This window comes from Globicephala melas, chromosome 7 (assembly GCF_963455315.2).
Source record: "Globicephala melas chromosome 7, mGloMel1.2, whole genome shotgun sequence".
Lineage (NCBI taxonomy): Eukaryota > Metazoa > Chordata > Mammalia > Artiodactyla > Delphinidae > Globicephala > Globicephala melas.
In genome coordinates, this window is record NC_083320.1 from 73,565,199 (window position 1) to 73,578,693 (window position 13,495).

Genomic DNA, 13,495 nt, shown 5'->3' on the forward strand with positions numbered 1-13,495 from the left:
AGTCATAAATATGTAATTAACAAGTGTGACCATACCAGTATGTACTGGCTGAATGTCAAACTTGCCTTTGACTCCAATTTTACAGCCATGGATCTCATGATTTGAAGTATTCTACTTGTTAAACACATTTCATAAATTAAGTAAAAAGATAATTTATTTTCCAATTTCTTAATTTAATAATAGATTTCTATAATTTATATTAGCTTAAGATTAGTATCACACAACTAAATTGATACAATTTTAGCATCCATCTGTAAAACTTGGTTGTTGGTTGGCCTAGTGGCCTTATATCAAGCAAATATGTAATTTCCATTTGGTATTTTGAAATATTAAAATATTTCCCTAATTTTATAAAATTCCCAGAGGACAGGAAGACTGCTGTCCTCAAGTAACAGTGTTGATTTAAGTCATGTACCTTATAGCAGCCTGGAGATGTTTTTAAAATCAATCTCTCTCTCTCTGTCTCTCTGTCTCTCTCTGTCTCTCTCTGTCTCTCTGTCTCTCTCTCTCTCTCTCTCTCACACACACACACACACACACACACACACACATTACATAAATGTCTTTATAATTGACCATATTTTTAGTTGCCAAAGTCTCTACCACTCCCTTTTGTTTTACACATATATGTTATATTATTTTACCTACCTGAACCCAGACGGCATATGTGTTTGTAATCCCTGATTTAGATCTTTTTATGTCTTTGGAGACATCATTTTGCTCATGTCATTATCCAGTTCCAATGGTAATGAGTCATGCTGTGATAGGGTTTTAAAAATTTTTGAGGTGGCTCCATCTCTTGAAGCACTGTTAACTCAGAAGATTTTACAATTTACATTTGGCAGGGTCTGCTCGAGCTGAATTCACATTGACTTCCATTTCAGTTCAAAGACTTTCTGTCTCTACAATTCTACTCTTGACCTTCCAAATGATTTTGAAAATGACAATTGACTTTTCATACTATGCAAAACTTCTCATTTTTATTTTTGTTTTGAATCTTCCTTCTACTTATATACACTGCTTCTTCTCTAAAATCAAGCCTCTTAAAACTGCATGTCCCCAATCCCCCCACCCCCCAGCCAATAAAAGCATCTGTGATCTTGAGTAATTCATGATGGTACCCTTGGCCCATATGCATAAGCAGGGACCAACTGGCAACATCCTTGTGCCACCTTGGTCTGCCTATTACTTTCATGGCCTCCTCATTCCTCCCCTGGGACCACTTGCTGATGCTGTGACAAATTCCAGTCTAAGATATGGACAACTTTGTGCTCTAAATGGGCTGGTCTTCCCCTCCCATTGTTCTTTGTAAAGATAATGGATAATTTTAGTGAGGACAGAGTAGTGGAAGGGCAATCAGAAGAATGCTGAATGGTCACAGACCACGTGGCAGATATAATGTCTTTTTGATGACCATTAATGAGCTAAGATGTACTTTGGGGAAAGTACATTCCAAGGACTTCGTGAGAGGACCTTATGACTGGATCCTGTAAGTCTTGCTTATATTCACAAGAACTCAATGTCCGCACATCCTGACTTTTACATTGCACTGACCATATTAAGTAGCCTAGTGGATGGCAAACAAATGGCAGAATTTGGGGAAGTTTTTCTTTTTGCTTTGAAAAAAAAAAGGCAGATGGTGTTTTGAACACAACTTGCCATAGAACATGAAAGCATAAGAGTTCTGGCTGTTTGAAGGAGAAAAAAAAATAAGTCGACTTATTTTAATGGTATAAACTAGCTTTAGGTTTTCTCAGGGGCTTAAAGAAAAGAGCACTGAGAAATGGGAGTGAACTGCAAGATAGGGTTTGTGTAACAAGTACCTCAAACCACAGAAGTCACATGGGCTCTCTCTGCTTTGCTACTTTTGATTACTTGTCAGAGGGTTACGCTCTTAGCTTCCCCCAGCCTGCAAGGCCACTCAACCATGTGCTAGCTGGAGTAATCTTTATTCACAATGTCTTTACAAAGGCTCATGCAACAGAGCAGCAATGGCAGTTTCGTGGAGTACTGCGCTGGTCCAGCGTATAGCTCTTACCCCACACTCACAGGCAGCTTTCCCATGGATGATAATAGAAGGCTTCAAATGCTGGCAGATACTGTGGCTACTTTGCCTCGGGGAAGAAAGCAGGTATGGTTGCTATTTTGTACCTTTTAGAGTGTTCATGTTCTCTTGAGAGCAGAGTGATGTTTGTCTGACTGCATATTAAAAATGTTATTTTAGCTGCTTTGAAATTAGTGGCTCAGAGTATGGGTGAGGAAGGAGGTGAGGAACCCAGAAAGCTCCTGCGCTAATCCTTAAATCTTGAAGATTTAAGACTATAAGACAACATTTTTAGGGCAAAAGTTAAAAGAAGATTGTTTTTCTTACTGGAAGAGGTGTTCAGGTAAAATAAAAATCATTGAGCGCATCAACTTGAAGAAGGTGTATGTAGACACAACCAGCTTGAGAGTTATTGTTCCTTTTTCCTTTTTCCAGTGTCTCCCATTGATTCCTTCCCTCCCAGCCTCTCTCCCAGTCGTTGATAGTCATTTCAGTTCATAATCCAATGAGAATACTTTTATTAGGGCAAATTTTATTGACTAAATTATCTTCAGTTCTGGGGCACTGGCACATACCTCACACTATTGGGAATTAAGACTCTTAATGGGATAAATGAGTGCAAGGTCCACCACTTACTAGCTGTAGAATCTTGAGTAGAGTCACTTTCTTCTCTAAGATTCAGTTTTGTTTTTTCTAAAATGAAGATAATAATAGAACCATCCAGTGAGGCTCTTCTGCAGCTTAAGTGAGGAAATGTACAATGCTTAACAGAGTGACTGACATGTAGTATGTGCTCAATAATTATGCTATTATTTTAATTTTTATTGAAAAGTATTTCCCTAGAGAGGAAAACTCATTTGGAAAAAATCCATGTACAACTGGATTTATTGTGCGGTTTTTTTTCATTTTTCAATTTCCAGCTAGTAAAAAAAATTTAAACCAAAACACCTCTTCAGATTTTGGTTAAATAACTTGCTATAATGCCCCACGTACATATCTGAATACAGAAAATATTAAGAATTGCTTTAAAGCATGAATTTTTGCCCTTAAATCTTGTATGCACATCATATGTTCCTCTTAAGCCTTCTAATTTCAGGATTAGAGAGTTACAGCATAGTGGGAGAGTCGTGATCTTTTTTCAGTGATGTACATAGCTGATTCCTTGGTATTTTTCACAATGAAGATAAGGGAATAATTTGTCATGGTTTGGATGATTGATCCTTTTCAATCCAAAAGTGCCTTTATGACATTGTTTAACATAATAATGAATATTCTTATCAATTTACTGTCTGAAACTAAAGCAACTGTGGGAAGTACCAAAATCTCTATTCACTTTTCATGTGTACAGCAGTGTAGGGTGTACAAAGATGAGAAGGACACTTTTTCCTGGTCTTACAGGGTTTACAACTGAGTAGGCAGAACCAATAGGCATTATACAACGTAAAATAATATACCTGCTCCAATCCAAGTACATGTCTTTGAATACAGCCTTGAAGGATAGATATTCCAGATATTGAAGGGTATTCCAGAGCAAAGGAATAATTTAAATGCCGCAGCACAGATCTTGGGGCTCTTAGGGCAGTTTAAGTAACAGCACATTATTGTGTTAGGTGGACCTGATGAGAGTCTGTGTGGGAGGGGAGGGGAGACCTCAGAGCTGGGCTGCTTTACACAACACTTGGACACTTTCCCTGAGGAAGTAGTAATTTGACCAGCACAGGGAAACAACTGAGCATGATTGAGTAGAAGGTTTTAGGAACCTTAGTCGGACAACATGCTTGTCGGTAAGTGGGTAGAGAGAGACTAGCAGTGAGGGAGCAACTTTTGTAGTTGGAGAAAGAAGATTCGAAGGAATGGAGAAGAGGCTCAGAGGCTTGGCTGTGAAGGCAGTGAAGAAGGAGGAGACGCATCTGGTTTTAAGCCTGAGTGAAGGTAGCATGAACTAAAAAGAGGAATCAGTAGAAGGCTATTGGCAGAAGATAATGAGAGGGATGTAGGCATATGAGATGTACCTGAGTGTGTGTGTGTGTGTATAATCTGTATAATATCTACACATACACACACATTTCCACACCAGTTATTTTATTCATATGTTCTCATCTTTTTTAGTTCTTCTCTTTTCCCTTTTCTCATATTCTTTCCCATGGTAAGACTTTTCCTATTCAAACAGCTTTTTCTTACTGTTGTGAGATTTACTTAAGAAAACAAAAAGGCAAAACAAAACGTCTTGTATACGATACTTCTGATTCTATACAATTATCATCAGTGAGGCTTGATGCAAGTTTATCCCAACAGTTCAGAATTTTCCGAATGGATGTTCATTTCCCTTAACTGGTTTTTTAGAGAATAATCACCTATTTGGCACTGACTGAACTGCAGGCAACAAGATCCCTTTGAGGCAGTCCCACAAGCAGGTGTTTCTCTGCCCACTGTTATTTTCAACCCTTTCAGGGCTGATGTCAGCAATTCATACTTCTTGTTATCATTGGCTTTGCTTTCTGCAAAGCTCTATCTGGTTAGCCAGGGTGTTTATACTCAACATTATTTAAAAACAGATTTCTGTGTGTTTATATGATCTCAATACCTTTATTTGTAGGAGGTGACACACTCCCAGTGTGGCTTCTACTTCTGAACATGGTTTTAGAAAAAAAACCATCTCTGCAATAGAAAACGCTGTAGGAGGGAGACAGGATCAAGTAACGTCATCTTGATGAATGTGGCAATGCTAAAGGAGTACCACTGGACCTTACACCCACTCTCCCAAGGGCAGTGGGTTGTCGTTGGAAAGTAGTTTTCACTGAATGCTATAGCGAAAACCTGACAAACAGAGGAGAAGCCTGCATGTGCGTTAGTGGGACCACAGACAGACTCTCTTTGCCTGGTTTTCTTTTGGTTATCGAATTATTACTAAATAGACAACTTCTGGAAGGGTTATTTCACTTGTAAGTTCAGGTACAGAATATTGTGCTAAACCCGGTAATGCGTGTATTTCTGGGATGGGTTCTGCCCTTCACGAGCTTTTGCATTATTTCTGGCTACACACCCATCCATTACCAAAACTCCCAAGTGTTCCTGACTGCAAGATATTTTGATCATTGAATGTATACGTTCAGTAGAAAACTGTTAATTTCACTACAAAAGAATTTGAAAAGTATTCTCTAATCCATACTGTGGTATGCTTAGAGACAATATCCAAACATTTTTTCTTGAAAAAGAGGTTCATGGGCCCACAATGGGACTTTCCTGAGAAGCCACAACATTCTATTTGGGTTCCTAAAGGGCCCTTAAATTTAAAAACTTGAGTTCAGCTCTATTATTTTGCTAATCTTAGAATATTTCTGTGGAGCCCTGCTATCCTAAAGCTCCTGACTTAAAAAGGAAAAAAAAAAAAAAAAAAAAAACCTGTGTTCATGGAAGAATTGGGAAGAATGAGGCAGGGGACTGGAAAGGGAGCAGAGCACATAATTTTGGGACTTTTGAAACAAACAACAAAACCAAAAATACCTCATCTGTGAACAGGTATCCTCCCCTCCCCGACCCACAACAGTTTCAGGAAATGAGTACACAGAGGGGCCAGGAAGTAACAGGCTGTTACTTAGCCGCAGAAGTGGCTACAGTATGGAACTACAAGCTCCTGCAGGGCTGTCTGGCTGGCTCTGGGGCAGATTATTCCTAGTTTTTGCAAACTGACAGCTGAAGTATTTGGTCTTGGTTTCGCACTAAAGAGGGGCATTGTGAATCATTGCATAGCAGCAAAAATTACATTTTTAACATTGATGTCTAATCTTTTAAGTCCTCTGACTAAAAACAAAAGAGACGGATCCTCAGCCCTACCCCAGGCATCTTTATTTTAGAAGCTAGCAAGGGGTTAAAGAGCTGTCTACTCAGCAGATGTAATTGAATGTGTAGTTTGCAGCCCTGCCAAACTGCTAAACCTAGATTTCTCATATTAGATAATGTGTAATAAAAGACAGCTGTTGCCAGCATATGCTGTTCATTGCACACCAGTTCCTCATTCATGAGTTTTGCTGTCATCCCCACAGCCCTAAGAAAAAGCTCAGGCTGGGAGGGCAGTCAAGGGAGCAGAGACTCCACTGGTCAGATGCTAGAAGAGGGCTGCTCACTCCAGGGCCTCAGGGAAAACTTTTTCTAAAGTGTAAGACCTTCGCTAAGACCTCAGACGTACTTCTTGTCACTTAGGCAGATAGTTGGTTGAACCCTGAGAACGTTCCTTTCCACATCGCCTGAGTCTGACAGCCCAGATCAAAACCAAGTAAGCATTGTGGCAAGATGTGGAACGTGTCAGAGAATTTGATGGTGCTTAATTTATTTAAATTGTTTTTTTATTTAACCGTTAGGTGCCTATGACAGGCTCATTGCTGATCCAGAGTGGAAACTAATTCCTAATTTGATTTAGTCTGAGTTTTTCCTTTGTGTCACTGATGACCTGGATCAGTCAGTCCACAAGAATTGAGTATCTGCTCTGCATCTCACCTTGTGCTAGGCAGATATTTCCATCTTAATCTAGTTGATTAGCTAGATAGAAAGGTTAGACCGAGAGAGGTGGGGAAATTTCCTTCTCTATAGAAGTCTGGGATTTGTCATGTGGACTTAAACAATTTTATATTTGAAACTATCTGGAATAATTTTTGATTTAGAAGGCAGGTTAAATGGTGGAAGAGATGAAATCTTGAAGTTCCCATCAATGCTATGATTATTTGCTTAGCAAAAGGGTATTTAAAATTGGTGAAGGAAGGCTCAAAATTGTAAGGACTCATTAATTTTTGCCACCATTCATTCATTTAGCAGTTGTGTATTAAGGCATTACTGACTGACTTTGTTTTCTATTAGTCCTTTTTCTATGGTTTTGCGATTCCGGTGCTGTTTTGCGATTCCGGTGTTTGCGATTCCGGTGTTTGTTTTTTTTATCGTTGTTGTTTTTATCCGGTGTTTGTTTTTTTATCGTTGTTTTTTTTCTTTCATTTTAAATTTTACTTTATATTTTTAAATGTCTACCCTTGAGCTTTTCCTATGGATATTTAATTTAATGAAGGACAGAGTTGAAGGCTCTCTTACTTTGGATCTCCCACCACCTCTTACCTGCTCGTCTTGTAGTCTAGTAGTTTACTTCTGTTTGTCTGTTTAGCTGTTTTTACGGTTCCACTCGACTCCAGGCCCTGTGATGGGCACTGGGGTAGAAAGTAAAACAAATACATTCCCCAAGAGGCCCAAAGGATACGGGGAATTATGAACAGAAGTGAGGTATTTAATCCAATCTGACCTTCACATAAATACACATCTGTGCCTCCACATGAATGAATATGTGCATTATCTGATGAATATTAACAGCAAGAGTAATGATTTTAAATATAAACCCTAGTTATGATTTACAGATAGCACGATTAGGTATGACCTACCTAAGTACTTTACAATCTGAAATAAGGATCAAAGCCAAGCAAATGGAAATAATGAAAGTAGATAAGAAAATGTGTGTACAGTGTAACAGAGAGGTTGAGAATGCTTGGGCATATCGAATTTACTGCTATCTTCCTCAAGAAGGCAGCCTACTGCATAACTGAATGGTCCCCACCCTTGTTAATGGTACTTATCAGGACAAAATCAGGCTGAAACAAACCATACAAACTGTTATAGGTCTTCCACAGTTAGTCCTTATAAATTGAAAATAGACACTTTTTAGCAAATATAGAGAACTTTTTTCTTTTTTTGGTTCTGAGCCTTCCTATTGCAGTCTTCACGATGATATAAATGATTTGAAGTCCAAAACTGACAAGAGAGGAAAATATAATTAATTTACATCAAATTGTTAGGAAGAGGTCTTTGTAGGTCTTCATTATGTTAACATTACTGACCAGTGGCCAAATTCTGAACACTGAGCCATTCCAGAAAATTTGTGAGAATGCTGACATTTTGTACTTGGTAATTCAAATTCCTTATAGTGATGTAAGCTTCTCCACTAACAAATGCTTAATGAAGATTTAATTTGTGCATTCATTTCTTCTACGTGTTTTTCTCCTGGCTTTCATCTTCTATTTTACTTTTATTTGTTTGGACTCCTGCATTGATCTCCTGATATTTTCTGTAGTCCTTGACATATGAGAAGCATAATAGGTTGCCAGTTAAATAAACACCATGGGTTAACTAGTAGAATGAGCTTATGTTTTGGAGCCCTGGACCAACACTTGAGGAAGAGCTAATTAACATTTGTTAATTCCTAAGCAAATAAACAAAACAAGAAACACAAAAACTCAGTATAATTACCTTAAAAACAAGATGCCACTTTTTGTTAATTTTTACTTTGTTTATAACGGTAGACTGTATCCTGGAAGCTTATGTTTATATGATCTTTTCCCAAAACATGCAGAGGAGTAAAGGTGATGTTATTTATACCATTTACATCATTCTGAGGTTCCTTTCCTTTCTTGGCTGGAAATCTCACTGTACTCTTTTAAAACTATTGCAAAAATAAATCATAAAAAGAATTGAGGTTTTGAGTCTCTGATTTCACCCGAATTGTGCTTCTGAGTATTAGTTAGTTCTTTAGAGATGATTTTATCCTGCTAAAAACAGTAACATATTGAACTATTACAATAAACACAGTCATTTCATCAGCATCTCCCCAAACTATCAACTATTTGAGTTTTATATGCCATTCCATGGGTGTTATTTTTCTTTGGATTTCAGTGTGATTATAAATTGCTGTGGTTAACCTTTCGGAGGCTATTTTAAATACAGATTAGATATGAAGTTCTTTTTGGAAGCTTTGGAGCTTTGCCACATTACATTAACTCTTTTGCCATGGGGTATTATTATGGAAGCCTCATTTAATCTTTCAAGCGGACTGCCTGAACGGTCCCTTTCCCAGCTCTCCTTTGCTATCGCTAGAGAATGGAGATTACCGCCTTTCCGTAACAATTTCCCAGGAGCTGGGCCAAAGAAGGTGATAAAGAACAAAGTCCTTTGTGATACAGAACATTTTGCAGATGTGTCTTAAGGACCTTTCAATAACTGTGTGCTTGTGTTTTTCAGCTTGCTCTGACGAGATCAAGTTCTTTAGATCATACCTTTTTCTGGTCTCAAAGGTAAAGAAATTAATTTATTTTTTGGTTTCTCAGCAAGATATTTAGGAACACAGCTTTCCAGGCTGTTGATATCACACACACACATAGAGTCTTATATACTACAGTTTACATAAACATCAGCTATCTTTTATTGACAGTTATTTTTAATGATAGGTATGTGCCAAATGTTATACTTTGATCTTCATGCCTAATTTTTTGTTTTTTGTTTTACAGAAAGCTTGTTACTGTGGAAAAACAAAATAAAGGAAAATTTGGGTTTGAAATTCAGGTGGGCAGTTTTCAGATTTTCCAGACTTTAGTGAAGAAAGTGGCACTGGTTATGTCATGATATTTGCAGAGAAAGAATGAAGTTGGGCTTAGGGAATGATGGAGGCTGTGACTTGTTTTCAATGCTTTTGGTAGTCTTTCAGTGTGTTGGATACCATCAAGGAAAGAAAACATTCAGCGGATAAAAAACCCACCCTGGGACATAGTCTGCTTCTTGTTTGTAGCGCTTTAGTCTTCTGGTAGGTTTGAGACTGATCAGAAATTCTTGATATCAGCCAGCTCATAAATAAGAGAGTGATGTACTCTTTATAATGTGCATTTTATATATTTGCATTAGTGATGTGTTTTTTTAAACATCTTTATTGGAGTATAATTGCTTTACAATGTTGTGTTAGTTTCTGCTGTATAACAAGGTGAATCAGCTATATGTATACATATAACCCCATATCCCCTCCCTGTTGCGTCTCCCTCCCACCCTCCCTATCCCACTCCTCTAGGTGGTCACAAAGCACCAAGCTGATCTCCCTGTGCTATGCGGCTGCTTCCCACTAGCTATCTGTTTTACATTTGGTAGTGTATATATGTCAATGTCACTCTCTCACTTCGTCCCAGCTTACCCTTCCCCCTCCCCGTGTCCTCAAGTCCATTCTCTATGTCTGCGTCTTTATTCCTGTCCTGCCCCTAGGTTCTTCAGAACCATTTTTTTTTAGATTCCATATATATGTGTTAGCATATGGTATTTGTTTTTCTCTTTCTGACTTACTTCACTCTGTAGGACAGACTCTAGGTCCATCCACCTCACTACAAATAACTCAATTTCGTTTTTTTTATGGCTGAGTAATATTCCATTGTATATATGTGCCACATCTTCTTTATCCATTCATCTGTCGATGGACACTTAGGTTGCTTCCATGTCCTGGCTATTGTAAATAGTGCTGCAACGAACATTGTGGTACATGACTCTTTTGGAATTATGGTTTTCTCAGGGTATATGCCCAGTAGTGGGATTACTGGGTCATATGGTAGTTCTATTTTTAGTTTTCTAAGGAACCTCCATACTTTTCTCCAAAGTGGCTGTATCAATTTACATTCCCACCAACGGTGAAAGAGGGTTCCCTTTTCTCCACACCCTCTCCAGCATTTAAACAGCATTTTGCAGTTTTTTTTTTTTTTTTTTTTTTTCCGGTACACGGGCCTCTCACTGTTGTGGCCTCTCCCGTTGCGGAGCACAGGCTCCGGACGTGCAGGCTCAGCGGCCATGGCTCTCGGGCCCAGCCACTCCGCGGCATGTGGGATCTTCCCGGACCAGGGCACGAACCCGTGTCCCCTGCATCGGCAGGCAGACTCTCAACCACTGCGCCACCAGGGAAGCCCCTCATTATAGTTTTGATTTGCATTTCTCTAATGATTAGTGATGTTGAGCATTCTTTCATGTGTTTGTTGGCAATCTGTATACCTTCTTTGGAGAAATGTCTATTTAGGGCTTCTGCCCATTTTCAGATTGGGTTGTTTGTTTTTTTGATATTGAGCTACATGAGCTGATTGTATATTTTGGAGATTAATCCTTTGTCAGTTGCTTCATTTGCAAATATTTTCTCCCATTCTGAGGGTTGTCTTTTCATCTTGTTTATGGTTTCCTTTGCTGTGTAAAAGCTAAGTTTCATTAGGTCCCATTTGTTTATTTTTGTTTTTATTTCCATTTCTCTAGGAGGTGGGTCAAAAAGGATCTTCCTGTGATTTATGTCATGGAGTGTTCTGCCTGTGTTTTCCTCTAAGAGTTTTATAGTGTCTGGCCTTACATTTAGGTCTTTAATCCATTTTGAGTTTATTTTTGCTTATGGTGTTAGGGAGTGTTCTAATTTCATTTTTTGACATGTAGCTGTCCAGTTTTCCTAGCACCACTTATTGAAGGGGCTGTCTTTTCTCCATTGTATATTCTTGACTCCTTTATCAAAGATAAGGTGACCATATGTGTGTGAGTTTATCCTGTTCTGGGCTTTCTATCCTGTTCCATTGATCTATATTTCTGTTTTTGGGCCAGTACCATATTGTCTTGATTACTGTAGCTTTGTAGTATAGTCTGAAGTCAGGTAGCCTGATTCCTCCAGCTCCATTTTTCTTTCTCAAGATTGCTTTCACTATGGCAACATTTTTAAACTATTATTTGAAACACTTAAGAACATTTGGCTCTATGTGCGTATTGTCTCGTGCTTTAGGAAAATTTTGACTTCTTTATGGATTTCTATTTAATAGCCTAAGAATTTCATTTCTTATTTTCTGTCTGCTTTTCATGGCCATATTTGCTAAGGTGATGAGTTAGGTCAAATGAAGTCTAGTCTAATTAAGTGCAAGAGAAGTAGTTTAAGTATTGCTGTGTTCTTTTTCCATTACACTTTTGCATTTCTTTTAGAGGCATTTTGCATAACCATATCCTTATACTGCACATCAGTTTTTATATCTTAACTTTGGTGCTGCCTTCAGAAAACTTTGGTGACTAAATATAAGCCCCACAGTTGTAAAGTCAGTGTGTTTTTAGATTAGGAACAGGAAGCTGCTATGTAAGATGTGTTTTATGAATAAAGAAACAAAATGGAACTCTAGCTGCAATGAATAGGGAGAAGGCTCTAGGAGAAAAGAAGAGACCTTCTCCTTTCTTAACTCCTCTACTTTTGAATTTGGTGAAATCTCTAATTCTTCCATCAGGTTTGAGAAGCATAGTACTCTCTCTTGTTCCTCATTCACATGAAACACTCCTTATTCTGTTGTAGAGACACTATGCTTTTTGTGACCACTTCTTTTCAAATGAGATTATCCCCAAGGATGTGCAGTGATTGCTACTGAAAACAGGAGCAAAGTCTACTCACTTACTCTTACTTACTGTAACCAGAGAGGATCTCTTCTCATTTTTCTATAGATATGTCACTGCTTCCCCCATGTTTCTCCCTTATACCATAAACACTCTATATGAAGCAAGAATCAAAACTATCATTAGTAGACAGCAGGCTATAGTGCCTTGAAACTTTGTGGATTCATGTGAGGTAATGGCTTCACCTCTGGACTGCAGCATGTCTGTGCTATCTTACTGATGCAAGGATCCACTCCTCTGCAAATTCCCTTATGGCGTATGCTTTCCATTACCAGCTCTACGCCGTAACGTATTCTCTAGTACTCATAAGATTTGTAGTAGTCATCAAATAGGGGACATGCTCTGGCAACATTTTGAAGACCAGATAGAACCTCACGTACCCTTATTGTGCCCCCATCAATAACACGTATTTGGGCCCTTGTCTGCCAGGTGCAGGGCATGCTGGGAGAGAACAAGTCCACCTCCTCTGGTTTCCATGGGTGCTAGTTTTTTGCTGCTACAGAGAGTAATGTAGTAATTTGGCAGGAAGATAGACCTTAGATTCATGTACACCTGAGTTCATATCCTTTCAGTGCTACCTTAGTGGGTTCTTAGGCACTTCAAATGAACTAACACATAAAGTACTTAGTAATGTGCCTGGTTCCAGTAGAAGATCAGCAAACGACAACTGTTAGAATGAAGGCTATCAGGCATGAGAAAGGCAATGTACTTTTGTGTCTCTAGGAAATGACTGAGCTAGAAGACTGGATAAAAGAGAGAAATATCCAACTAATAATTTCTTTCCAAAACTTGGGGACCTCTGCCTTTCCTTCTCTAAGCCACAAATTTTATACCTGTTGCAAACATATACACAGGTGCAGGCTACATCAATTAACATGTTTCCCCTTCACTGTACTCACCTTTCTCCCTGGACATGGAGGGTAGACTCTCACTGCTAATGAGAATCATTACAACAGTGGTTTCCCAAAGGAGGGTCTGTTATAGCTTTGGTTCATGTCCTCCATGAACCAGACCACCCTTCCATCTCTGGAAGGGCCTGGGCTGTGGCAAGAAGACTCCCGGGCAGAAAAGCTGTTAAAGGGATCTCTGGCATAGATGGAAAGTAGATTACACGATCTCTGAAAGTCCCCTCTATCTTTAAGATACGGGGATTCTAAATGCCTTGCAGAGTACATCTCTTAGGTTAACAAAGTCAAGTTTCTAGAAGTTTGACTGACT

The 13,495-nt window shown here is 38.7% G+C and overlaps 1 protein-coding gene across 2 annotated transcripts in view; it reads left to right on the forward strand.

The window, feature by feature from the left end:
* The window catches only part of CYTIP (cytohesin 1 interacting protein), a 73,692-nt gene that overhangs the window by 42,252 nt on the left and 17,945 nt on the right, over positions 1–13,495 (forward strand). Inside the window, exons 1-3 of one of the 2 annotated variants that reach the window (XM_070045859.1) lie at positions 1,922–2,131; positions 9,092–9,144; positions 9,358–9,412. In XM_070045859.1, the coding sequence (XP_069901960.1) occupies positions 1,958–2,131; positions 9,092–9,144; positions 9,358–9,412 (282 nt within the window). In that variant the 5' untranslated portion in view covers positions 1,922–1,957. Of the gene's footprint in view, positions 1–1,921; positions 2,132–9,091; positions 9,145–9,357; positions 9,413–13,495 lie in introns of those variants that run through there. The other variant, XM_060301498.2, reaches the window with a different exon arrangement.